At 39.1% G+C, this 26,314-nt stretch overlaps 1 protein-coding gene across 1 annotated transcript; it reads right to left on the reverse strand.

The window, feature by feature from the left end:
* Positions 1–92: 92 nt before the first annotated feature.
* Positions 93–25,705, reverse strand: LOC133843460 (uncharacterized). Its single transcript, XM_062277031.1, is given in 11 exon segments — positions 93–2,561; positions 2,618–2,815; positions 2,893–2,952; positions 3,697–4,704; positions 5,855–5,881; positions 6,086–6,280; positions 8,718–8,863; positions 8,977–9,119; positions 17,561–17,714; positions 17,792–19,437; positions 25,143–25,705. Coding segments are annotated over 10 exon segments (2,589 nt in total). The 5' UTR covers positions 17,838–19,437; positions 25,143–25,705; the 3' UTR covers positions 93–1,949.
* Positions 25,706–26,314: the final 609 nt, after the last annotated feature.

Here is a 26,314-nt window from a genome sequence, read left to right on the forward strand (position 1 = left end):
CTCTACATCCACAAAAAGTACTTCCACTTAATGGCCAGACATTAAAGTAACTACGGCTGAAATATGACAGTTCAATAAAACATATTTAGATTATATAGATAGATTTCGTTTATTTGATTTCAAAAAATACACATCCACATATTTTTTTTTCGAATTGAACATAATCTAAGTATTACTTAGTTAAGCTTACTTTTGACCCATTTGAATGGTGTTTTTTATTGTAGCTTTGGACCATAAATTGACAATTCCTTTATAACAACATCTCGTGTTCCATTAGAGTACATACTCGTAGTAGAAATGAAAAAATTCATAGGCTGATGAGAGTCTATAGTGGGATTAGAATTTGTAGCATGTGCGGGTGTATTTACATAAGATTTGATTTGATTTCAACTGAAGTTATAGATTTAAATACATAGTTGTTAGTATTTAGGATAAGTTGGGAATTACTTTGGGCAATTATTGCTGTGATAATTTGAGTAACATAACTAAAATATAATGACTACCTAAAGAGGAGAGAGCAAATGATTTCTGTGTGCTGCCATCAGTTCTATAATTTAAATGTATAATCTCTATTATCAAGGAATTCATATACCTAAGTACTCGTATCTATATTATAAGTATGTATGTATGTAGGTACATCAAGTGAAACTGTTGTTAAAATGCATGCTTAAACACTACAAGGATACATGATGAGTTCGTACATACATATGTTTTGGTATATATAATATATATAGTATATAGAATTATATATAGTATATATATTATTATTAAAAATTACAAACTACACGAAAACGTACAAGTACAAGTAGTTTTAAAAACACTTAGAACTCATCCTGGGCACTTTCTTATTTGACGTTAATTACAATATCATAGTAGGAATTTAAATTTATCGACTAGTTTACAGTTTCAACGTTTCGTTTTTGGTCGTGGGTTAATTGATATGTTAGCTATGTATATATATAAGTAACATTCTGATTCGGACTATATATTCATTGTGCCTAGAAGCCTATAAATGTAAATTTAGTATTGGGTGTATAGATGGGTGTACAGTTGTGTGGGTCAAAGGGATTATCTACCTCTAAGGTAATGCCTAAGTACACACATTTGTAGCAAGTGTATAGGCTACCAATGAAAATATAAATATACATATGTACATATATATGTATAGTTAAATTGATATAAGTACTATAAGAGTGGTGTATAAATATGTGTGGTGCCCTAGTTTTGGCTATATATATATATATAAATATCTATATTTGTTAGGTATATACTAATATAAGTGGTAAATGGTATTGGTATAGGGAGAACAATAACGAGAATAACTTGTTCAACAGGTTGTTGTTAGTTGGTCTGCCTATGACCAGAAATTCATCATAATATTAAAGCCTGATAGTTTACATGTTTTGTTGTTAAAGCTGATTTATCAGTTGTTTCTGTCTGTGTTAATGTGGTGTATACTACTATAGAACGCCTTATAAACGTCTAAAAGTTCATGTTCGTACATACATGTAACATATGTGTATACTTCAGTCGTTGTTCTTGAATATACAAAGCTTTCCTGCATGGCAATGCCCTTTTATTTTTTACTTTTTGGTACAATAACTACAGCTATTCCTATTCCTATTGCTACTCCTACTCCTACGCCTACGCCTACACCTATTCCTAGTTCTAGTTCTACTTCCTGCAGCAGAGTAGAATTCAATCTCTCTAGCTTCACCGAAACACTTATTTGAGCAGCTGGCATACTTTACTATCCACTTTCTTCCATATCTGAGATTCTGTGTGGGACGTGCAAGTGCTAGTTGGGTTCTTCTGTGTTCTCTGTGTCTTCGTGTATGGTTGGTGTCTGGTGCTGGTCTGGGTTGTGAGTCGTGGGAACAGGGACTAGGTCTGGGGTGTCCAGATGCCGTGAGTGAGCGCGCTTAGATAAATGTTTCGGCTGCCATTTGTTACAAACACTCCGCCAGCGGCGGTTTCTCAATGGGCGGCGATGGACCGGACACTGACACCATTGGCACGGCATTAATCTTGGGCTTCACAATCTTTAGGCCGAGTCCCAAACTCTTGGGACTGTTGTGCGGCGATGAAGACGCCGTCGAGGAGCGTTGATGCACCAGTACACGTGGCTTCGCCTCGATGGCAATGCTGGGCGATGAGGCGGCCGAAACCGATGCTGTGGCTGTTTGACTTGCCAACAGTGGCACATGCACCAACTCCTCCACGGTTTCCGCCGAATCCTGTGAGTCATGCACAATGGCAGCGGCATCGCTATGAATCAACGCTGATATTGAGTGTGTGTCATCATCCTGCATATATGGTGGAGGTGCCTCCAATGAAATGCTGCCCACAATCACATTGGCCGTGGTAATGGCCGAGGAGCGGGCCAATAGACTGGTTGTCGCTGTGGGCGATTGCTTGGCGTCATGGAGCACAGGCAGCGTGAGTAATTCGCCAGCGGTGTTGCCGCACTCCTTTAGCTCGATGTCCTGGGAGGAGTCTTGCTGTTGGTGCTGCTGCTGTTGGACGGAGTCATCATCGGTTCGCCAAGGTCGCAAACTCTTCTGCAAATTCCAAAGTAAATATTTGTGTAATAATTACTATAATCTCGTGCACTTACCCGGCGTCCATTATCTGTGATATTCTCGGCACTTTTGGCCTTGCGGCAAAGGACACTCTGTGAGCCGTGGCGTCGCAGGAACTCAATGGAATCGAAGCCGCGACCCTCCGACGAGACGAATATGGCCGAATTGATGCGACTGCGTGTGCAGCGTTCCGATATCGATGTGGAACGCTCCTCCGCCAGCATGTGGATGTGCTGCAAAACAAACAAGATTAGCAGTGTAATCGACTAGTGGGAACAAATATTTTGCAATCAGCGATGATTTCTCTTACGCGGCTATTGCAGTGCAACGGTGGGTGAGCAAAGGTGCCGCCACAATCACTGCTGTCGAACTGTAATCTCATTGCAATTGGTAAAATGTTTAGAGAGAGAAAGAGAGAGAGAGAGGGAAGAGAGAGAGAACAGATAAAGAGAGAGCGCCACATGGAGCAGGTGATTGAAATGTTACACACACATACACACGCACAAGCACACACACACTATTTGTACACATGGAACCCTAAAGATCCCACAACGATTACACTAAGGTAAAGCATCCTCAACAGGCGATCAACAAGCAAGCGAAAGCGTAACCTGCACAAGACTCTACAAAAGCGATACGATAACTGTGTGTGGAGATTGTTTTGCTGTTGTGATATTTGAGTTGTCCTGCGTTTGGCGATTGTGTTTTTTTCTATTTGCTGTGCTCTTGTGAAGCGCGAGTCAATAATGACCACTGTACAGGGTGTTGATTGAAAAAGGTGTTGAGTGAGTGTTGGGTGTGGAGGTGGAGTGCGATTTATATTTTTTGTGCTCTTAAACTCAACGCCTCAAACGCTGCAACAAAAAACGGCGGGCGGTCGAACAAATTGGCAAACGGTTAAAACGGTTAAAGATAAACGATTAACGTGCCCAAGTACAACACGAGAGAAGTGCATGGCGATAGTGCATTTATCGATATCGATAAGCGAGCGAATCAAACGAACGAACGAACACACGAACTGATTCCGAATTTGAATTCGGTTTTGTTGTTTGTTCTGTTTTGTTTTTTGTTTTTGTGTTTGTCGTAATCGTGATCGTGATCGTGAAGCACTTACGCTGGCCGGCTCACTGTAGTTGCTGTGATTGAGCATTGACGATTCGGTGTGTATGGTATCGCTGGCGACCATGCTGTGGTATTTCTGCAGCTGCAGCGATGAGGAGCCGCGACTCTCGCGTGATCCATCACGACTGCGATCGGCGCACGAATACTGACGCCGGTACTGTCGACGCCGTCGTCCAGCATTGGCCGCAGTGACGGCTCCCATGCCCATGCCGCCTGCTGCTGTTGCTGGCATGTTGCCAATGTGGACGCCGTAGCCGACGCCGACAGTGCCTGGCATGCCCGTTGGGCCGTAATCAGCGTATGCCAGCGGTCTAGACGGCAGCGGAGGCGGGCGAAAGTAACTGGGATCATAGCTAAACTGTCGCCGTCGCCACTGATCGTACTGCCGGTAATGGCTGAAGAGGCGCCGTCGGCGCAATATCAATTGCTTTTTGGCCTCGAGCACCTCGTTCTCCTCGACAAAGGTGCGCTCCTGTGAGTTCTTTAGTATGCTGCGCTGTTGGGCAAATCGCCGTTGTTTCGTTGCATGACTGTTGACCGACAGCGGCAATAGACGCTGTGGTGCCGCCTCCCGTTGCAACAACTGCTGATCCTCAGCAGCTGACTGGCAGCCACTCGCCCTGCCCTCTGCATCCACATCCCCATCTGCGTCATCCGCATCCGCATCTGCATCGTGTCTATCGAGTGCAGCACTGTCAATGCTCTGCTGCCCGTGACCTTGGCCGTGCCCGTGCTCCAGCAGCGCATTGCCACCGACAATCGACTGATTGTCGACACTTGGACCCCGCACATAGGTGTTGGTGGGCGTGCCATGGGCATGATTGTGATTGGCGACGGCAACAACACTCTGCACAGCCGTTTCGCGATGCACTGGTTGCTAGCTCTCCACATCCGCCTTGTGCAGCAACGCAAACTGACAGCCGCAATCGCGCTCCAGCTCCCTGCGCGGATACTGAAAGCAACGATCGAAGATTCCGCAACCCTCGCAGCGGGGCAAACACTGATTTGGATCGCAAAAATATGTAGAGAAAGAGGAAAAGAAAGAAAGAGAGAGAGAAAGAGGAGCAGCGGCAGCAGCAGCAGCAGCAGTAGGCAAGAGCGAGCCAAATTGTTGGTTTTTTTTTTGGGTGGAAGTAAGGAAACTTTGTCAGTGATTTCATTGAAAGCTCGAACCTCAACAAAGCTCAACAAAAAGCTCAAAACCAAAACTAACTAACTAATTAACGAGTATAGTAGTATATGGTATTGAAAACTATGTATAGGAAATGCAAATTGGGGGACACTTGGATAGAGTGTTTCCATGCTCGCATCCATTTAAGCATTTAACAAACATGTTTTAAGTTTTATGAATCTATGGATCTGGTTCATTAGGTAAACCGCCTGGGTGCAGCTCTAATAGTGTCTATATGTATGTTGTATAAGTTGAAATTGTATTGGAAAAAAGTTGAAGCACGTTTCTAAGTATAAGATTAAAACCATCTTCGGCATGCCAAAGTGTTTGCATCATTTAAAACCTCCATAAATTGGGTGAATTTTAAATGGTACACTACTATTAAATTCTACAACAAAATAGAAGAGAAGAAAGAAAAGAAAAGTAAACTAGCAAAAGCTTTAGAGTTTATAGCAAATCATAATAAAAATTGTAGTAAGGAGTTAATGACGGAATTATTTTTTTTATTTTATGACAGACAATGACATTTTCCAGTTTTTAGTTCACTCAAGGACTTTTTATCGAATCATAATATTAACTTAATAGGAAGATTTTTTTATTCGTATTTCCTTTCCCATTTCAATTACTTCTCATTTCTGAACTCGATCATCATTCATTATGCATTACAATCATACAAGAGTCAAAGATAAAAAATATACAGTTTTCCTAGTTTTAGAACAAGCATTCGCAATTCTCTTGAGAACTTTGAGAAGGGCATTTGAAAGATAAATAGAGAGAGCGAGAGAGAGAAAGAGCAATAGGGCGAGACGGGGGCGGATCTGTGTGCACTAGAGAAAAAGTAAATTGTGCACATTTTGTAGTAAGTAAGTAAATATCTTAATAATATTTAAATAGTATTTACTTGACTTGATGCAAAAGCTAATTAAATGCAAAAAGTATTGTTGCAGTAATTAATTGAGAAATGAAATATGTTGAATACCTTGACAAAGAAATCGGGGTGTAGGTTCTATAAATAAAGCATAACAAAAACAGAGGAAACATAGGTAAGTTACGTTATACGCGCTCATACGACAAAAGTCGATACTTATGTTAAAGTTGCCCTGCTTAATTCCCCCCATTTCCCCATTTCCCCGACCACATTTATTATTATCCCGGCCAGCATTAAGACCACACCCATAATGCCTTCCACATCGCTGTGTACAATGCATACCTGATGCGAGTGCTGACCATTGCAGCCGCTGGCGCTGCACACGCCTGTTCCTGGCACCTTGAGCTGCTCGTGCTTGTAATCCGGCTGATACGGCAGCAGCATGCGTATCTTGCCCCAACGATTAAAGAACAGTGCAATGGCACCGGCCCACACCATCAGCACGATGAGCACAATGCCAATTTCCACACCGCGTATCTAAGGAGAGACAGAAGAGAGAGAGAGAGAGAGAGAGAGTAATAGAGAGTGGGCAAGATAATGTGGGAGTGTTCGGGTTGCAATCAATCAATCGCATTTGTAATTAGTCCAACGCACAGTTGGGGATTTGACTTGGAAATCCTATTTGATGCTACCTCTTCTATTAATAGTAAATGAGACAAGCGTACTCGACTGTGGAGATACTTGCAAACTTTTTTTTTAAGGAATTAAGTTTATTCCATTTTTTGGCAGAGTTCAAAAGGCTTGAATGAATTCTCAATTAAGTTTGATCTTTAGAAGTCAGCAAACAGAAATGAAAACATATCCTAGATCTTCAATATTGTAAAGGCTAGATAATTGTATAATAATAATCATCATCATAATATAGTCGTAATAGTACGTTTAACCTTAAACTTACTATTGCTCTCTTATAATTATAAAAATACATTTGCTTATTGTTCTGAGAAAGATTGTAAAATAGTGTTATTCAATTTTTGGAGTAAACATTTCTGTGGTTTGTTTCTAAAATCAGATTAATATTTTATGTAGTTTCTTTCTAAAATAACTGTCATGTGCTATTTTCTTTTCTGTAGCTTGAAAAGGCGTGGAAAAATTCTCAATTGAAATCGATGTTTATTAAAGTAAGAAAGAAAACAAATGACCAAATAATGCCATATTTACAAAATAAATATTCGCTTACTACTGCTCCTTTATAGTATTGTAAATATAATGGCCTATTATGCTCAGAATGATTGTAAAATAAGAATGGTAATCAATTAGCAGATTAGTATTTTATATGGTCGATATTTTAGTATTTTTGTATTCATATGAACGGACATACATAATCAGACTGATTAGGAATATCTATTGTTTTATATGTTGCTGTAATAAAAGTATTAGGTTGTTTGGTAATGACATACCGGTTTTTTATTGATTTTTGACGACAATTTTAAAATAGTTAGCATTGTCCGATTTAAGTGTTTTATGTACCGTTCTCTTCGATGATTTTCTGTCATTTTGATGGTAACTTGTATATGCCTCTCCTAAAGTAGTCCTTGTCCCTACTGGCAAAAAACTCGGCGATTCGATTCTCACAATCCTCCCTTGAACTCAATTTTTGTCCATCGAAAAAATTTTGCATGGCCAAAAACAGATGGTAATCGCTTGGGGCAATGTCCGGTCTATAAGGTGGATGCATTAAGACTTCCCAACCAAGCTCCCGTAGCTTGTGACGCGTCACCAAAGACGTATGGGGCCTGGCGTTGTCATAATTGAACACAACGCCCTTACGATTCACCATGGCTGGCCGCTTCTGTTCAAGTGCAATCTTCAATCTCTCCAGTTGTTCACAGTAGAGGTCAGAATTGATGGTTTGGCCATAGGGCAACACTTCATAACGGATAATTCCTCTGATATCCCACCATACACTCAGCAGCACCTGTTGCTGGCTTTGCCACCGTTTGAGACGACTCACCGTGCTTCGACCAGGATCTTTTACGCTTTATGTTGTCATATGTGATCCATTTTTCATCACCAGTGACTAACCGATCCAGAAATGAGTCGAGTTTATTACGGTGCAACAAAGATTCGCAGATTGATACACGGTCGAAAAGATTTTTTTTTGGGATAACTCATGAGGCACCCATACAACGAGCTTTTTTGTTAAATTTTTCGACTTTAAATGCCTATGGACGGTTTCCGTTCTTAGTTGCAGCTCCTCTGCGATGGTTCTAATAGTCACATGACGATCTCGATCCACTATTTCCATGATTTTATCCGTATCAACGGTCACTCGTCGTCTGGAAGGCGTGGGTGTTTCGGTATCAAAATTGCCACTTCGGAATCGCGTAAACCCCTGTTCGGCGGTTTGAATCGAAAGTTTGTTATCTACTAAGACAGCAATAATCTGTCTGCGAGATTCCGCAGCAGTTTTTCCCTGTGCCAAATAAAATTTCAAAATTGCCCGAGTTTCTGCGTTTGGGAACTCCATTTCAATCGATTGTAATTTTTTTAACGTGGAAGCTTATGTAAACAAACTATATGTCATTTTAAAGGTGATGCCAATACCTTTCAAACGGTATATAGCATTGCCAGATACGATTATGTTTGACTTCACAAGAGAAGCGCGAAATTTGAATGTAAAAACCGGTACGTCATTACCAAACAACCTAATATTTTTTTCGTATTAAAGTCTTTTCACATATTAACTAAGTTATTCTATCTTTCAATCGAATAAGTTGCTGTTATAAAAGCTTTTTTACATATTTACTAAGTTATTCTCTCAATCTTGAAATCCAGTTACATTCCAATAAGTTGCATACTAAGTTAATATATCTTCAATCTTTCAATAACTTGCTTTCATAAATACCAATTCACATTCCACTAAGTTATTATGCCCTTGTTCCCAAAATGTTTGAGGGTACAAAAGTCTATTTACCGTTGGCAGCTCGCGCGTTGTGCTGTGCGTCAATGTGTTGGTGGCTGTGGAGGTGACGTCGTCGCCAAAGATGCTGCCATTGCCGGACCCATTGCGGCCATAGATGCCCGGCGGAAAGTCCTGCTGTGATGTGTTCTTGGGCAAATCTACGAGTATAATTGGCCAGTGATTTTCAGATGCGTCTCCCTAATTGCTTGTTGATGATGATGATGGTGATGGTAATGTTGAGGGGGATGGAGATGGAGATGATGATGCTTACCCAAGGTGCGAAATTTGATCTGACCCCGGCTGCGATACTTTTTGCCCATCCAGATGGCGGTGACCGACAGAGAATACTGGGTGCTGGGCAATAAACGGTCCAGGACAATGGCCTCACTGCTGCCGGCGACATCCTGTACAACCCTGTAACTTAAATTAATTCAATTACCACTCTCGAACGGCAACTAAGTGTGACAATGTGTGCGTACAGATTGTGTGTGTGTCGATGTGTGTTGGTGTCGATGTGTGTTGGTGTCGATGTGTGTATGTAGCTAATTGCTGAAACTACAATAAATAGTCGAAGTCGAGGCAGAAGCAGCGTGTGAAATATGAGGCCGAGAGTCGTGCTCGTAATTACAGCATGGCTCCAATATTTCACTTTGTCACTTTTGCCGGGCAGTTACCCAAACATGTCCTAGATTTTACCAATTGAGCTCGTGTTACCCTCCGCATATATACATATAGTAAACTACATATTAAGTATACGTATATCCCATATCTATGTGTGTGTGTGAGTGAGCTTACAAGTGCGTGTGTAGGCTGAGCTGTGCCCCTAGCCTAGACTTCTGGCCCCTGTGTGCAATGGCTCTTGTTACAGCAGCGAGCGCGCTACAACAGCCTGACAAATGATTCATTATTCATATACAAGCCACACACACACACACACACACTCGCAGACACACACTCACACACGAGTCGGAGACGGTGAAGCAAAGCAATGGCCCCCAATGGAATCGTCGAACAGAAGCAACAGCAGATACAAAACAAACGCTCGCAGCCATAACACAAAAACCCAACAACAACAACGAAAACAACAACAACGAACAACAAACAACGCGGCAACAAAATAGCGCCAAGTGAGCAAACACTTTGGGGCAACACGACTGACAAAATACCCTGTAAAATTGCCATAAGGCCAAGGCAAATACACAGAGTACGAAGCCTAAGGGGAATCCTCATGAAATATTCATTATTCAACTGCAAAGGCAGCTGTACACATTATGGATTTAACCCAGCCAGCAATTACACACGAATATCAATTAAGTATCCGAAATTTAAGAATTGTGTGCCTGTGTATAGAGTACTACATGTAATTAGAATTCAACTAATTATAAGCCAAGCAAGCGTGGAGCGGGCATATCAATTACAGGCAATCTTCAAACCCGAGCCGAAGGTCACGAGGAGGCAAGGCAGCAACAACAACAACAACTAACATAAGTACCGCTTTGAAGGTTACCTTACAAATATTATATGTACTATATAGTAGTATAGTACTTGTAAGTATCTCAGTTTTCACAAAAGTTTTCCATCTGTTTGCTCAACTTTTCATTGCCGTTGATGTGCCAAATTTACATAACAAAAGTTGCGCAAATTAAATAAATATAAGCTCAAGCTTGAGCTCGACTGTTGTCCTATCTACGCAGTGAGAAAAAAGTCCAAGTTTAAATCTAGATTCAACATAAAATGTGTTGATTCCGCTATGTGCAGATTGTTAAGATTTAAATTCAGTTTGCTTATGTGCTCAAAATGTTTTCTATTCTTTTTTCTAATCCTAGTTTTTTGTTTAGCTTTGCCTATTTGGAAAGCTATTTGCTCTTTGTTTTTTATAAATTCCTTAAAATACATATTTTTTCTAGTTTCTAAACTATACAAAGCTCCAAAGGATTTCGATTTGGATTGTCTATGTGTTTGTTAGAACTTTCTATTTTTGTTGTTAATCTTAATCCTCTTTACCATATGTATTTTTCTTTTCAATGCTTTAGTGTTTGTCAGTCGTAGTGTTGTCAAGCATTATACATTACTTTTATTTTTAAATGGAATATATTTCTTTAAATATATTATTAAATTATTATTATTATTTTATCTTTTTATCTATACATTAATTATTAAGATTTGCTTTCAGTTGGCGTTTGTTTTCTATTAATTTTGTTAATCCGAATTGCCTTCTGCTTTTTTTGTATTTGCTAATCAAAGTGTTGGCAATCTTTAGATTTTTCTGTTATTATTTGCATATCTAAATCTAAGTATGGGTAATTCTCTAGCAAAACTGTCGCATGTGACACTAACTAAAGTGAAAAAACATATAACAAAACACTTGTTTACAATATTTTGACAAAAATTGAATCTTGTAGCTCTTGATAAACACTTACATTAGAGATAAGAATGATTTAGAAACTATTTTTGTGTGTTTAAGATAATTGCAAAAATGAACGAATTCGTATTCAAACCTAAAAATGAACAGAAAAAGTTCTTGAAACCAATTTTAGCTCTAAAAATAGTTATAATCCAGAGCTATAAGAAAAACTTTTAATTATTTTTAAATTTGTTCAGACTTCGCACTTGACAAATTCGATCAAAGAATTACCCTTATATATTTCTTTTAATAGTAAATTGAAAACATTTAATTTAAAATGCCAAAATGTCCAATTCAAACAGAAAAAAAAGAGTTAATGAAATGAAAAGAAGGAAATTAGTGAAAAATATCGATTAAAATAATATTGCTGAACTAAATTGTTCACAGCATTTTTTTATGTTTGAATTTTTAACTCACATTTATGTACGTTTGCTTTAATAAATATATATTATGCTTCCAATTATAAGTTTATTTCTTTTTAATTGAAAGTTTGCCAGTATTTTATTCCGCATTTGGAATACTTTGAATTTCTATACATAATTTTCTCAGAGTGTACGCTAATATGCCCCAGTGCAGTGCTTAAGTGTCTCACACCAAGTTTGTTTATGCAAAAGTTTTTGGTAGCCAAGCAGCAAGACAAAGCAGCTGTGGAGCAACACATGTGAAGAGAAGAGCCCAAAGTTTTCGGCTTATTAAAGTTAACGTCAAATGTCGCCTGGGGGGCCAAATCAAATGCAATGCGACGACTACAAACTACAAACTGAACTGGACCAAGTCGCGGCTTGTTTCGTTTGCCAAACATTTGCTCAAAGTCCGCAAATTTGCACGCACGCCATCGTCATCCAATTGTGGTTCGACATGGGTTGGTTTACTGCCCTTTTAGAGAGCGGGGAGTGAGGAGGGGGAGCGGTCCGATTGTAGTCGCATTGGCATTATAAATGCAGATGAATTTAGCGCTGGGGAATTGAGTTTTGGTTCATATGTGCACACAATGCAAACAGAGGAACGAGTAAGAGAAACTGCTTAATGCCTCAGCAATTTTCTTACTCATATTTGATTTTTGTACTTTCACCCCACCCCCACCCGGCTTTGCCACTCCCACCTCTGATGACCCCTTTTGTTTTTACTGGTGAGTAGTTTGCAGCTCACTGGATTTCCGGTTGTGTTGAATAAACAATCAGCCAACAACGCCGCGCGCATGCCTTCCAATTGGGCCTTTAAAAAAATGTGTCCATTACTCAAACTCTAAATTGAAAATTCAACCTAAATACAGGCACATCCACACACACATACACACATACATAGATATACAAATTTGAGTATAGGTGCAGTTAGTGGAAAAACATTTTGCTTCGTATTTTTAATAACTTATGATGGACATTGTGCGGCTTTTTTGGCTTCTGGCTTTTGGCTTTTCTGGTTTTTTTGGTCACATACACGTATATTTTCATATTTTCCAAACATTTTCTGACAGCTGACGTACAATTTCTATGGGGTTAACAACTACAACGACAACTCAGCATAGCAGAGCACCTACACAACTATAGAATTTTACTAAGCTTACACGTGACATTCACTTCAGCGCACGGCAGAATGGAAACTTGTGGATATATTTTGATGTCATGTGCACACGCACTCACACACACCCACACACACACACATACATATACATATATATGTATAGTTTAGTAGTGTCAAGTTTTGTCTGCGCCACAAACTTTTGACAACGCATCTCGCATCGCTCTGCAAGCTTTATTGCCTCGATTAGAGAATTTACAGGCGATGTTTATGCTCAAATTCATATTACGAGTGCTATTTTACAGCTTAAAAATGATAGTAAAACCAGAAGAAAAGAGAGAGAGATAGGGAAAAAGAGATAGTCAGATGGCTACAGCTTGACCCTAAAGCGGCCACAGCTCGCCTTGGCATTCAACTTTATCCCAAAAGCAAAGTTCAACTCAAGTGCTCTCAAACTCCCGTCGAGTGTTTCACACTGAAGCACATTCTGTGCCTGATAAACAGGGTGTCCCTAAGTGTGTATGTGTGTGTGTGTGTTTATACACGTGCGATTAGACGCTGTCGAGATGCTCTGTAATCAAACAAGCGAGCGCAACAATAAAATAGGTACAAAGTTAATAAACAAGTTTAGCTGAACTTTTTGTGATTTAAATTGCTGGTGCCAAACTGTCAATCCGTTTCGACAATCTTTCTACCCCAATTTACACAAAAGTAAATAAACAAGTTGAGCTCAAACTTTACTGATTTAAATATTTCATTTCTCTTTTTTGCCAAAACGTTTGCAATTGTCCCTCCAATTATATAGATGAGACTAACAAGGGAAGAAGAGAGACAATCAAGAGAAATATTACATCAACTTAAGTAAAACTTAAATATAAATTTGCAAACTTTAACAATCAGTCAATATGCCACAGGTTTGCTCAATAACATTTGAAAACGCAGCTGTCTTTCTTTTCAGAATGATTCATATAAAATTGTGGAAACTTTTGCGACTTCAATTCTTCAATTTTATCTTAAACTAAGTTGCAATCACTTTCAGGTTGATTTTGTAAAAGTTGTGTCAGTTTAGCAGCAACGTACTTAGCTATGAAATGCAATTAAGTATACGTCATGTTGTACAGCACACACAAAGAAAATTGCATACACATTCCAGTTAATTGGCTTGCCTCAAAACTCCCCCTCAAAAAAATTGATAATATCCAAACTAATTAGGCGATTGAAAAGCCAATCTTTCGAGTCGAAATAGAATATGGTAGTGAATAGAATATGAGGGAGTGAGGGAGAGAGAAAGAGAATGAAAAAAAGTGTAGCACACTTAAGTGGGCCATGACTTTTAGCCTTTTACATTCAATTATATAGTTCATCTGACAGCGAGGAAAATGCACGAAATATGTAAATAACTCAAAAAAGACAAGGCAATGCTGCACATTGAGAGCGAAAATAATTGCGAATGAGGGTGTGTGAGTGTGTGTCTGTGTTTGTGAATATGAATGCGAGTGTACTCGACGATGTCAAGTGCACTTTCAACACAATTTAATCTAAATACATAATTCATATTGATTGGAAATTTCCCAAGTGCTTTACGCTGTGCAGCTGTCTGAGCGGACTTTAATTGTTATTAATTATTATTATTATTATTATTGATGGTCTTTCACATGCGGGTCGAATGAGTAATTGTAAGACTGTGTGACGATGTGAGTTCGTACTTCGTACTTCAATCGTTTGTAAATCCACTAGAAATTCATGCAGCTCCAGATATGTAATTTGAGTGAAGGGCGTGGATAGTTTGGTGCCTCGCATTTACTCAGGCCCAGTTCTCGGAGTACAAGTATGAGCTATATATTATACATATGTATGTGTGTGTATTGTTGTGCGGTGCCCCTTTGGGGGCGCACTCGAGGACCGTGAGTCCGCGAGTCATCGTCAACGTGTCTATGTACTAATCATACATTATTCAACGTCACAATTTTACTCGAAAAACGGCTGGAAGATACTCGAACAACCCTGTCTCTTCACCTGCTCCACACCGTAATGAGCGGCCAGTTTATTATACTATATATAATATAGTATATAGTATAGTAGTAGTAACGAACGCAGTTACACAAAAATCGATACTAAAGAAACACACAAAAAGCACAAAAATTAAAAAACAAACTCAAACTGAAACCGACTTATAAATAATGGCGGGCAAAACAAAAACGATACGAAAATGAAAGAACTACACAAAAAACTAGACTCAACTGAACTCAACTGAACTGAAATGTAATAAAATTTTGATATAGGCGTGAACTTTATGAAACAAATACAATGGCAATGAAACTAAAAGACAAACACGCGCATGCAGTCGAAAAGTTGGACCTCCACAAACACACACGCGACATCAGCTATTAAATTGAAAACACCTTGACCACAACAATAATAACAAAAGAGAGGCAGCACAGCACAGCAGCAGCATTAGGTAGTGCAGCAATAGACGAAAATGTCAGAAAAGCCGAGCACTTAACTTATTACACGGCATTCCAACGTCCTTCAAAGTGACGTCTTGCTGCTGTTGCCAACGTTTCGTCGTCGCGTAAAAAGTAAAAGCCAAGCCAAAGCCAGAAGCCAAAAGCGGAAGTGCTTAGTTTGTAGTCGTTACTCGAAATATGCAACGCCACTTTGCTTTATATTCTATATATATATACATACTAAATATGTATGCATATATATAACCGGCATGTCTGCTGCACTAGTGTGTGCTCATTGCATGCAACGCAACTTGGAATATTATAAATATTCAGCATTCCTCAGCACTTTGCATGCTTTACATATTATTCGCTATGTTAATAGACCGTTCTGTCGTTCTGTCTGTCCACAGCTATCAGTAACAAGATCTCGAAGATTGATTCATCACATTTTGTGTAACAATAGTTAGCCATTGTCTCGAGCTTCAACTTTCAATGATACTGCAAAAGTTCGCAAGCAAATTGGATTACAAACGGAAGTTGCAAGTTGTGCCAGGGAAAACCCGAAGAGAGTTAAGAGTCAAGCATGCTTGACTGTGCAATACCCATTAAGTTGTTGTATAGTATAAAAAAGTTAAGTATTTCTTTTTACTTCGAAGCAACGGAAGCGGAAGTTGCCAATTTATAAAACGAACATAATCTACATGCATTTTACATAGCACAAAGTTACCAGAGTTGTGTCTATAAACTTGATTATTATAGCTTTCTGACATCAATGTGTTTGAGAATAAACTTTAAATATATTCCATTTAGTTTCGATAGAAATGTGTACAATAAATAGTTGTTAGAAAAATGATACGTATATGCTTCTAAGTATAGTGACATATATTATTTATAAACTATATGACAGAGCTTAAAGAAAGAAAGCTTAAGAAAGCTACTGTCGAGTATGCTCTACTGTGCGATACCCGCCACCCGTATACCACAATAATATACCGATAAATACTAAAATATATATATCGAAAACTATATTTGGTATATCGATCGAGATCTACATTGAAAATATACCATAGAGTACAAAATATATTAGACTTTGAAGGTGTCGTTTATTCCTTTACATCTTCTTAGATGGCGCTGATCAATAATATAATATATCGTTTACTGTCAAATCTTAATAACTTAACACATACTACTTTTCTTTTGTGATATAAGTTTTCAATTTTTTTAACTATCCTCACTTTCATAAACAATGAAAAACTATAAATAGCTCACTCAAAAACTATTAAGAATAGCGAAATAAAACTTTAATAAAAATTATAAGCTTTAAGTTAATATAATTTCTATATTACTAACTCAAAAATAATCTTTGATCAAGAATACATTTTTGGTAATTGATATTTTCTACAGAATGTAGAATGTAACAAATATTTGATTATTGAAATAAATTTTAGTTTATGATAATTTCCGCATAATAAACTCAAAAATGGAAACTTTAGAGATTAAAGTAAGATTTCTACTTACTACTTTCATTGCATTAAGATTATTTAATACTACATTTAATTTTTAAAGAAAATAGTGTACTGGACTCGGATATCATTAGGATAAGTCAATGTAAAATGCTTGTTGGGTAGTGCAGAGTCGATTACACTTAACTGTCGCGATACCATTTGATTTTGCTGGCTGTTAGCTTTCTTTTCTTCGACAAGAGAGAAATTGCAAACATAGTGCACAAGCAATAGAGGAGGGGAAAGGCAAAGAGGAAGCGGCTTCACATAGAGCAACCGCAGCAGGCGGCCAGCTGAAATATTACAATTACAAGCATGTTTTGTTCTGCTCTCTGTCTCCACTCCCTCTCTGGTTTCACCCTTCGTTATCTTGCCTTTGTTCTTAGTTTCTCTTGCTATGCAGCAGTTTACACGCTTTAGCTAACGACTGCTGTACACTGAAAGAAATAGTGCATCATCATCTGAAGAAAATATTCCTCCCAATTGTTGATATTTTGCCATAGACTATAAATAATGAATACTAATATTATTGACTCGATGAACTTGGTGGTCTTTTACTTGCAAAGTCAGTCGAAGTTTTCTTGCAGTGTAGAACAACTTTGAAAACTTCAAGTACGCGCGGTGCTTGTTTTTATTTTGTTTTTCTTTTTTTCGGTCTTTACCATAGTCGCGGTCATTTTGGCTTCAACTTTGTATTTGCTGTTGCGGCTTGTTGTGTTCCGCCCCCCTTGGCCTGCGTTCCACCATTTACTTCAGTTGTTATTTAGCTCATGGTCAGCTCACAAATACACACAGAGAGACAGTTATACATTCATATATAGCGGCAGAACATTGAGCTTGTCAATTGCACAAAAAAAAAAAAAATGTTGAAACCTGCTGCATAATTGCAACTACTTTTGTGTGTGTGAGTGTTGTGCGTGTGTGTGTGTGTGTGTTTAATATAGTCTTGGGTGTAACTATTGAAGTATTGCCTGAGGTACCTACCTGTCATCTGTGGGCTTATAGGTCACTATGTACTTCTCGATGGGATGCGCCTTGAGATCGATCTGCGTTTGCCACGAAACACGCACCGCGGTGGGCGTTAGAAATGTGACGGTTATGTTTTCCGGTGTAGCTGGAATTGCGGCCGGAATGGTGCCTGTCAAAGGAATGAGTGTGTGTATGTGTATATTGGATGTATAATCGGCTCGATTATAGGTTATATGATGTACTCACCAGCCAGACAGCCATTGACAAGCAGGACGGCAATAAACACAAACATTGCGCTTCAATAGTTTCACTTGCTCGATGTTGTTGTTGTTGATGATGATGATGATGATGATGTCGGTAATGTTGATGGTGACAAGGATAAAGCAGTTGCTTCTGCTGCTGCTGCTGTTGATAATTGTGTTGTCCTGGAAGCGGATTTCCTAAGGTTTCCGCTTCGTTGTTCGTTGTTTCGTTTCGTTGGTGTTTGTGAAGTTCCGATTCTGATTTCAGGTCGTTTGTTCTGCTGCCAGGTTTATTTATAAGAGAATAAAGCTAACTAAAACATAAAAATCAGTCTTGCTTTTGTCGTTTTTTGCTACTGTTGCTTCCTCTACTTTCTTGTTTTGTTGTTCTTATTGTTCTCTACTTTCTATGGTCCTGGCCATTTATGCATGGCAATCGTTGTCCAATTATTCAAGCTTAAACTTGAAAATTAATTTACTCGTTTTTCTTTTTGTAGTATTTATTCTCTCTATCTCTCTCTCTCTCTGTCTATTTCTTTCTGTCTAATATTTTTTAACTAATTTATAAGTTTTTCATTTTTATAGCACACTTTTATGGGCTGTGCGTGTGTGCGTTGTTCTTGTCTTGAATCATCATGGGGCATTATAACTTGGGTTATGGCTTCGAGGGGCAGGCTGAAATAAATGTGAGTTATATGCCAACTCTTTCGCTATCTCCCTCTCTCCCGAACGCGTGCTCTCTCTCTCACACTCTGTCACTCGCTCGCTCACTGTATTCTATATTGTTTTTGTTTCTGTATTTGTTTCTTATTGTTTCGTGATACGTTTGAGTAAAATTATTCACATTGCGTTCGAGTTTTGTTTTTTTTTTTTTTTTCAGCGGCAAGCCGTAATGTTTTTCCTTTTCCTATTGTTCATTGCCATCTGCTGTGCTAGTTGTTATTATTGGCCGTAAATAAAATCAATAAAAAAGAGAAGTTTTGTGTCAACTTGTCGCAGTTCCCGCAGTCGACAATCGTTGATTTCTCGGCAACAACAACTATTGTAAAGTTCTTTTCCAGTTTGTTTTTCAATTTTCGGTTTCTGTTTTTAAAGTAGGCAATTGCCTTTATGTTGTCTGTGTGCTGTGTGTTTTCGGCTCTTTTCGCTTCGTGTTGCGCCTCGTGCCATTCACAAAGCCGAAATTAATTCAATACGACGGCGACGGCTCTGCTGGGGGCCAATCTGCCAATCTGCCACCTGTCGTCGCCGTCCTCTGCGTCCGCACTTTAAATGTTTGCTTAGCTGTTGCTGTCGATGTTCCTCTTTTGCCTCTGGTTGCTGTTGTTGCTACTGTTGCTGTTGTAGTTGCTGCTCTGGTTGTTGTTGTGGTTGTTGTTGCCGTTCGTTGTTTAATTTTATGCATTGCGCATTTTGTTAACAATTTTTGGCTTAATTGCCAAAGCATTTAAGCAGTAATTTTCTCTGTCGTTTCACGTCCTCTTGTTGCGCTTTTTTTTTCTTTTCTCTTTTCTCTTTTTTGCTGTTTGTTTTCGTTTCAAATTTTTGTGTTGTTGGTGTTTATTTTACTTTCGTTTCGTTTGGCTCGTCGTTGTTGTCGTTAATTATTGCCGCCACTACGAATATAAATCGTTGATGTTTGTTTGTATTCTGCAATAAATCAAAGTTTTTTTTTTTCTCGCATTATAAATGTGTCTCCGCAGCGCAATTCGGAAGGTATTAGGCAAATTGTTTTGGCATTAACATTAATTATAATTAGCATTCAATCTGAGCGTTTTCAATAACAATTACTTACGTCCACACACCGTCCCCCACAATAAAAAAAAACATTATTACTCCCGGATACTAATTTCGAATTGTAATGTCGCAAGTTCACTATCATTTTCATTACTCAAATTGAATGTAAACAAAGTGCTGCATACTTTGAGGCTGGCATTGCGTATACGTCACGCATAACCAGCCCAACTAACACACACACTCGCTTGCATCTACATTTTTAATGTGTTTTTTGTGTTAGTCTGTGTGTGTGTGTGTTACATATGTAATTCCATTTCATATTCATTTCACGCTCAAATTCAAACGCTTGCCTGCCTGCATTAACACGCAATAACATTTCCCTGCCATTCGATCATGCGTAAATATTTTCTCCGTATTCACTGTCCCTTGTGCTCTGGCATTAGTGAAACAGGTGAACAAGTATTTGTGCCCGACAAAATTCGGGTATTTGTATCTGTGTATGTGTTTGTGTGTTTGTATCTGTGTTCACTCACATTCTTTTGTGTTTTGCCCGAAAAACATTTTCAATGCCTGTGGTTTTTCATTGTTAACCTGGCATTTGAAACATCTCTTTTATGTTTTTATCCATTTTCAGTTCCTTTTCCTGCTCTCACACTTAAAAATCAAAATGTCAATTAAATAAAAACAGCTTGAGTCTAATTTAATTTGGGTGATAAAGCTGTTGCGGAACAACACGCTGTGAAAGCATTCATGCATCTATTTTAAATTCAACTTTTGCCTGGCCCCAGACATATTGCCATAAAAAATAAATACGTAAACAACAATTTTAAATTAGTTGCAAAACAAATTATAAACAACCTGTCTGCGGGATGCCAAAACAAAAATACTACTGCGGCAGATTATCTATTTTTTCTACAAATGCCAAGCTATTAACGTTGAAAGGAAAACAAAGTCACGGAATATGTTGCATATGTAATCGAAAGTTGTTCGAGAAGTTGCTTTTGAAATGAGTTTGAAAATGTATTTAGACATAAGATACAAACAATCAATGATAACATTTTAATACCCGCTATCCCTTTGGGTATTATAACTTTGAGCCTACATCATAAAGTATACTAAATAATCTGATGAAGTTTGGTATATTTTAGAAAGTGTTGGGTATATTATTTCGGTATATTTTAACTGTAATAAAGTTTTCGCAATGTTTTGCGCTTAGGGTTTCTTTTGAATGTGGTAGCATTTTGATATTCCAAATATAAGTTTTGGTATATTTTGTGTTCTGTATTTTAATTCAGTATATTTTGACAAAGTTATGCACATATTGCAATGGTTTAATTTGTATGTTTTAGCATGTTGATAATCTAAATATGGTATATTTTTTATATCATCTAAATTTCGGTATATTAGTTTGGTATATTTTGAATGTAATACTGCTTTCACAATGTTGTTTGGTTTTACTTTTTAAAGGTATCACAAAATCGAGCATACTCGATTGCAGCTTTCTAATTTTGTTTAAAAATATAATAAATAACTTTTATAGGAAATTTCTTATTACTTTTCAAATATGAAATGGATTGCTCCCTCAAAATATAATATGGGCAACAATTTTCAACTATTACTCGCTACAGTCAACATTTTGTTGTATACAAAGTTTCATTCAGATTATATTAAAACAAATGGATTATCGAGCAGACGAAGAGTTATTGACTCAACCCGCTGCACAGTTCAGCGCAGAATATTGACACTGAAAATTACCTATAGATTTCAATTAAAATTTGTTTGTACTAAATGTTGACCTGTGTGTGTTTCGCAGCCAAAGAGAAAAGTTTGTTTTTGTTTATAAGCTGCGGGCGTGGGCAACGGAAAAAGCGGAAAAGCAATGAAAAAAGCAGAGAAAAACACGTTTAAATGCTGAAATACATATGCTATCAAAAGAATTCTCGAATGGTTTAAGGCCAAACTAAGTCAGCTGCTGTTCGTCGACTGGCACAATTAGATTAGGAGAGAATATAGTAGTATCATATGGTTTATGGGCATCAAAGATGCACATAACTGTGGTGCTATCCCAGTTGGGATTATGCGCATATCGTAAAACGAGTGTCTCGCATTGAATATTGATAGATTTAAGTTGGTTAAGTAGCTTAAATGCAGTGTAGTCTCTTTTGATTATACTCGAAGTCGCAGTCGCAGTCGCATTCGCATTCGTAGTCCTTCTCGAATTACCTGTGAGTTTGAACGTGGCGTCTTGGGAATTTACGAGCTCACGTAGCTTCCATATGACTGAGTTAATGTCTGTCTGTGTCTGTGCCTGTGTCTGTGATGGGATGTGTGTTGCCATGTGTGACTGTGTTTAAGCGTACGTGGCGTCATTAAAGTGTCACACGGCGCATTGAAATCGTGCCCGAAAGGGCAAACTTAATTGATGCAATTGCAAATGAGTTTACTTTGGCTGACAAAATGATTTGACATCTGTCCAAACGGTCGCGCTTTCGCTTCAATTATGCAAGGAATTTTCGTTGAAATTGTTATTAAATATGAAATGTGAATTATGAAATATGAAATGTGAGGCACACGCGTTGGCATGTCACAAAATTCAATTGAATGCGTAATGCGTAAGGCGCAAGGAGTGAGGAGTGAGGAGAGTGTTGTTGTTTGTGTGTAATTTAAATGTTAATGTCCAAGGAAAATTTCATTTGACACTTGAAATAAAAAGCGAACTGTTAACTACGCTGCTGACGTGCTGTAAAAATATTTCCTACTCTGTGACGCACTGCGAGAATATTTCTTACTCCCAACGTGTGTGTGTGTGTTTGTTTGTTTCTCTGTGCTTATGTATGTAGTTATGTGTGTGTGTTGGTGAATGTATCGGCACATGCAGTCCGCATACATTGCTAGCTGCTAGAGGCAAGCAAGTAGGTGAAAGCAGTTATCGTAAAATTAAAATGGCGGCTAGTACGCGCTGTCGCCGCTGACGTCGTCGTCGTCGTCGTTGTTGCTGTTGTTGTCGTCGTTGCTGTTGTTGTTGTCGTTGTTGTCGTTGTCGTTGCCATTGCCGTCGTCGTTTTCGCCGCTGTTAATTATGGCGACAATACATGCACGCATACAAGCGCACGCTTCAGTCTTTCCCTCACACACACACACACACATAGCCCTTTGCTTGCATGTCATGCTGTCTGTGTGATTGTGTGTGTGTGTGTTTTGTTTCTTTTTATGTTTTTATTGCATACGTTGCGACTCCGGCTTATTGAGGACTTTTGGCATTTTGTTCGTCAAGTTTGTGTGTGTTGTCTTTGTTGTTTGTGTTTATAGTTTTTGCTGTTGTTGTTGTTCTTGTTGTTGTTGTTTTTCTCACTCAACTCGACTCACTCGTTCGGTTCGGTTTTGTTCTGTTTGTTTGTGTATATTGTGCCAGTGTTTGCGGTAGCCAGCCAACAGACAATAAATCAATCAGCTGTGTTAACATCAAATTGCTCGCCGCAGACAATTCTACCTCTCTATAGTACTGAGTGTGCTTGTGTGTGTGTGGGTGAGTATTAGTGAGCGCAAGCTGGCGTGCTATTAACAAAAAGGTCAGTTTAGCTAGCGGGCTAACACTCCAAAAGGCTTGATGTCCACCAACGTCTAGGACTTTACTTCATTGAGCTGCTCGCTGTTCGGTGCGTGAGTGCGTTATTCGCTCACTGAGCGAAACTGAGTGCGACCCTTGGAAACTCAATTAAAGTGTGGCAACTGCAGCTTCGCAGCAAACTGAAAATACTGGGCAATAAAAGACACCAACAAAGCTCTGAGGGTAAGTGTAAGTTGTAAAATACTGGCATTAAGGGCTTTGTTGCTGTGCTGAATTAATGATGAACTTTATCTCTTAATTGGATTGCCTGATGATTTAATTTTTGGAAAATGAAGTTAGCATTAAGGTCTCAGCACTGTGTGCACACACTTCTTTAGCTTATTCTTTTTGCTTTTGTGCATAATACATAAATTCTTTTCATTTTTTTTTTTTCTGTTTCTTTGCCTTTGTGGATGTTGTGAACGGTTTATGCTTGAGTTTATCGCATTTTCTCACTGTGCATTGTTGTAAAATGGTGTAGAGAGCAAACACACATACAAACACACACATACAATGCTATTATTTGCTGGGCTGCTCGTAAAAACAAAAGCACTTGCTTCAATCCAAAGCCCAAAAGCGCGCTTTAGCTATGCGTCTATATGTATATGTGTGTACTCCCAGACTGTATGTAAGTGCGTGTGAATGTGCGTGTTTGTATGGTATGTGTGTGTGTGCGGTGGCCGTGCACTTTAAGCTCCAGCTACTGCTGAAAATTTGTTAGTCTCGCTGTCCCCCTTCCCCTTCCCCACTCCATGTCACAAGCATTCCCTAACGGCAACTATGCGCCATATTCTTGCTCCCTCTCCCACTCTCTTCGCTGGCTGCTGCTTGCTGCCTGCGCTACGCTGAGTGAGAGGACAGCCCTCTCCACCGTTCTCCTTGGAATTTCAAAAGTGTGTCGCCTAGCAGTGTGTACACACGTCCAAGCATACAGATATTCGCATTGTCATAGCTTCTACATACATGCATACACATGTATGGTAGGTACATATTTACGACTCGGAATATACATGCAGTAATGTACACATACTCACTCACACACACTTCGAGCATATATTTATATTGGGAAAGTGAAGCGTGCTGGCAGCCTGAACTGATTTCGCTGCGTGCAATTCAGTTACCGCTGCCACAGGCCAAAAATAACAAAAATCGTATAAATAAATTGCCACATTTCAGCATTGCCACATGTGCAGCAAGCAACAACAAGCGGCAGCAGCAGTTGCGGCAGCAAACACGCAACACGGCTGTGGCTGTGGCTGCGACGATGACAGGCGGCAAATTTATTTTAAATCGAGAAAAAATATATTTGTGCGGCCATTGCCACTTTTTTGCCATACGCATTTCAAATTCAATTTGAATGTGAATTTGAATTTGACCTGTTGTATGCAAGGGAGTGAGTTAGGGAGTGAGTGAGTGAGTGATTGATTGAGTGTGTGTGTGAAGGTGTGTACACACTGGCAGCTACTTTTGTTTATAAATACGAGTACGAGTTTCGTGTTATTTTGGCGCGTTACGTTCGTCGTTGTACGTGATACGTGCTACGCTAAAGATGAAAAAGATTTACAATCACAGCCACCCCCACACACACACATGAAGACAAACACACACAAGCACACCCACGCTGAAGAATTAATTGTAAATTCGTATCAATTGTACTGTGTGTGTGTTTGCATAAATAGGGCATTAAAATGAGTTTTTCATTGCGACAGCTGCTGTTCATCGTCCCATCTACTTGTTCATTTTGTGCTTAATATTGCTATTGTTGTTATTGTTGGCATTCGGTCTTCCGTTCTGAGTCTTTTTGCCTGCCTGGCATGAAAGTGAAAACTAACAAAATCCATTAGCTGCTGTTCGTTTCGTTTCATTTCGTTTCGCTTTGTTTCGTTTCATTTCATTTACCGTTTTTAATTTTAATGCCTTTTATTGGCTTAACATGCAGCTCTCCAAGCCGCCATACAATAACAACAGCAACAACACCAGCAACCACAACAATAACAACAAAACCACTTACCAGAGTCAGGTTTGAAGCTTCACTGCGGGAGGCGGGACGTTAATTGAGAGAGGCGCGAAACGACGCAGCCACAGACAGGAACAAACACACCCACTCACAAACACACAAGCACAAGCACACCTACACACACACACAATTGCAGGTGTATGGACAGACGTTTAACAAAATGTGTTTATTTGTATTTGTGTATTGTGTAGCTTTTAAGTTGTTAATTTACTCTTGGTCTTTGTGGCCTTTTTGCCGCCGGCTCTGCAGGCACACGGCACGTCTCTTCACTCTTCACTCTATCGCCGCGCCTGTCAACGTGACTATTCAAGTTGTCACTAGCGCCGCTGATAACAGCAGACTAAACACTGTCACTGTCACTGCCGCACTGTCTCTGCTGTCCACTGACTGCGCTTAGCCTGTCTTCCTGCTGCTGTGTCTCCCTCTCTCTGTCACTCACTCTCTCACTGTGTCTTTAGTATTTTTCACTTTCAATCGCTTGGTATAAACACAGCTTTCACAGCGCACTGTTCGCAATGAATGCGTTGTGCTGCGACCGACGCGTAAACTACAACTGAATTCGACAGGCTAACTTCGCTACGCTTGGGCGCCAGAGGACGCTTTCGCTCTTTTGTGCGCCACGAAGCTCCCAACAACAGATGCACAGAGAGAGAGCAACAATACACTGAACATCATTTTACTGCACATAAAGTAGACGTTTAGCGGGAATAGCAAAGGCAAATGCAGTTACCTTTTTGTAGCTGTGTAGTCTGGAGAGCTTTTTCTCTTTATTAGCATTACTCTTTACCTTATCAAAGAGCAAGTGGTAAGAGCTTTTGCGTTGTGTTAGGTCGCGGTCGCGGTCGCTTGGTAGCCGGAAAGTGAAATGGACTACATAAAAGTATTAAATACGAGCGCTTTGTTTGACTTGCTTACTGAGTGTCCAACTGGTAAATTGACTGATTGACTGCAGAGACCGCCCGCTTCTTAAGCGCATTATTAGAGTTCAAGTACAAGTGCGAGAGAGAGAAAGAGCTGGCAAGCGATAAACAGCAACAACGAGCGCCATTTTCATCGTTAATGCGCCTCGAGTGCGTCCTAGGAAATTAAAAGCATACTTAGTGGCGTTTAATTATTTATTCATGGCCTTTTGGCACTGTTTGATTACACGACCGCAAGCTTTTCGC

The sequence above is a fragment of the Drosophila sulfurigaster genome, chromosome 3 (assembly GCF_023558435.1).
Source record: "Drosophila sulfurigaster albostrigata strain 15112-1811.04 chromosome 3, ASM2355843v2, whole genome shotgun sequence".
Classification (NCBI taxonomy): Eukaryota; Metazoa; Arthropoda; class Insecta; order Diptera; family Drosophilidae; genus Drosophila; species Drosophila sulfurigaster.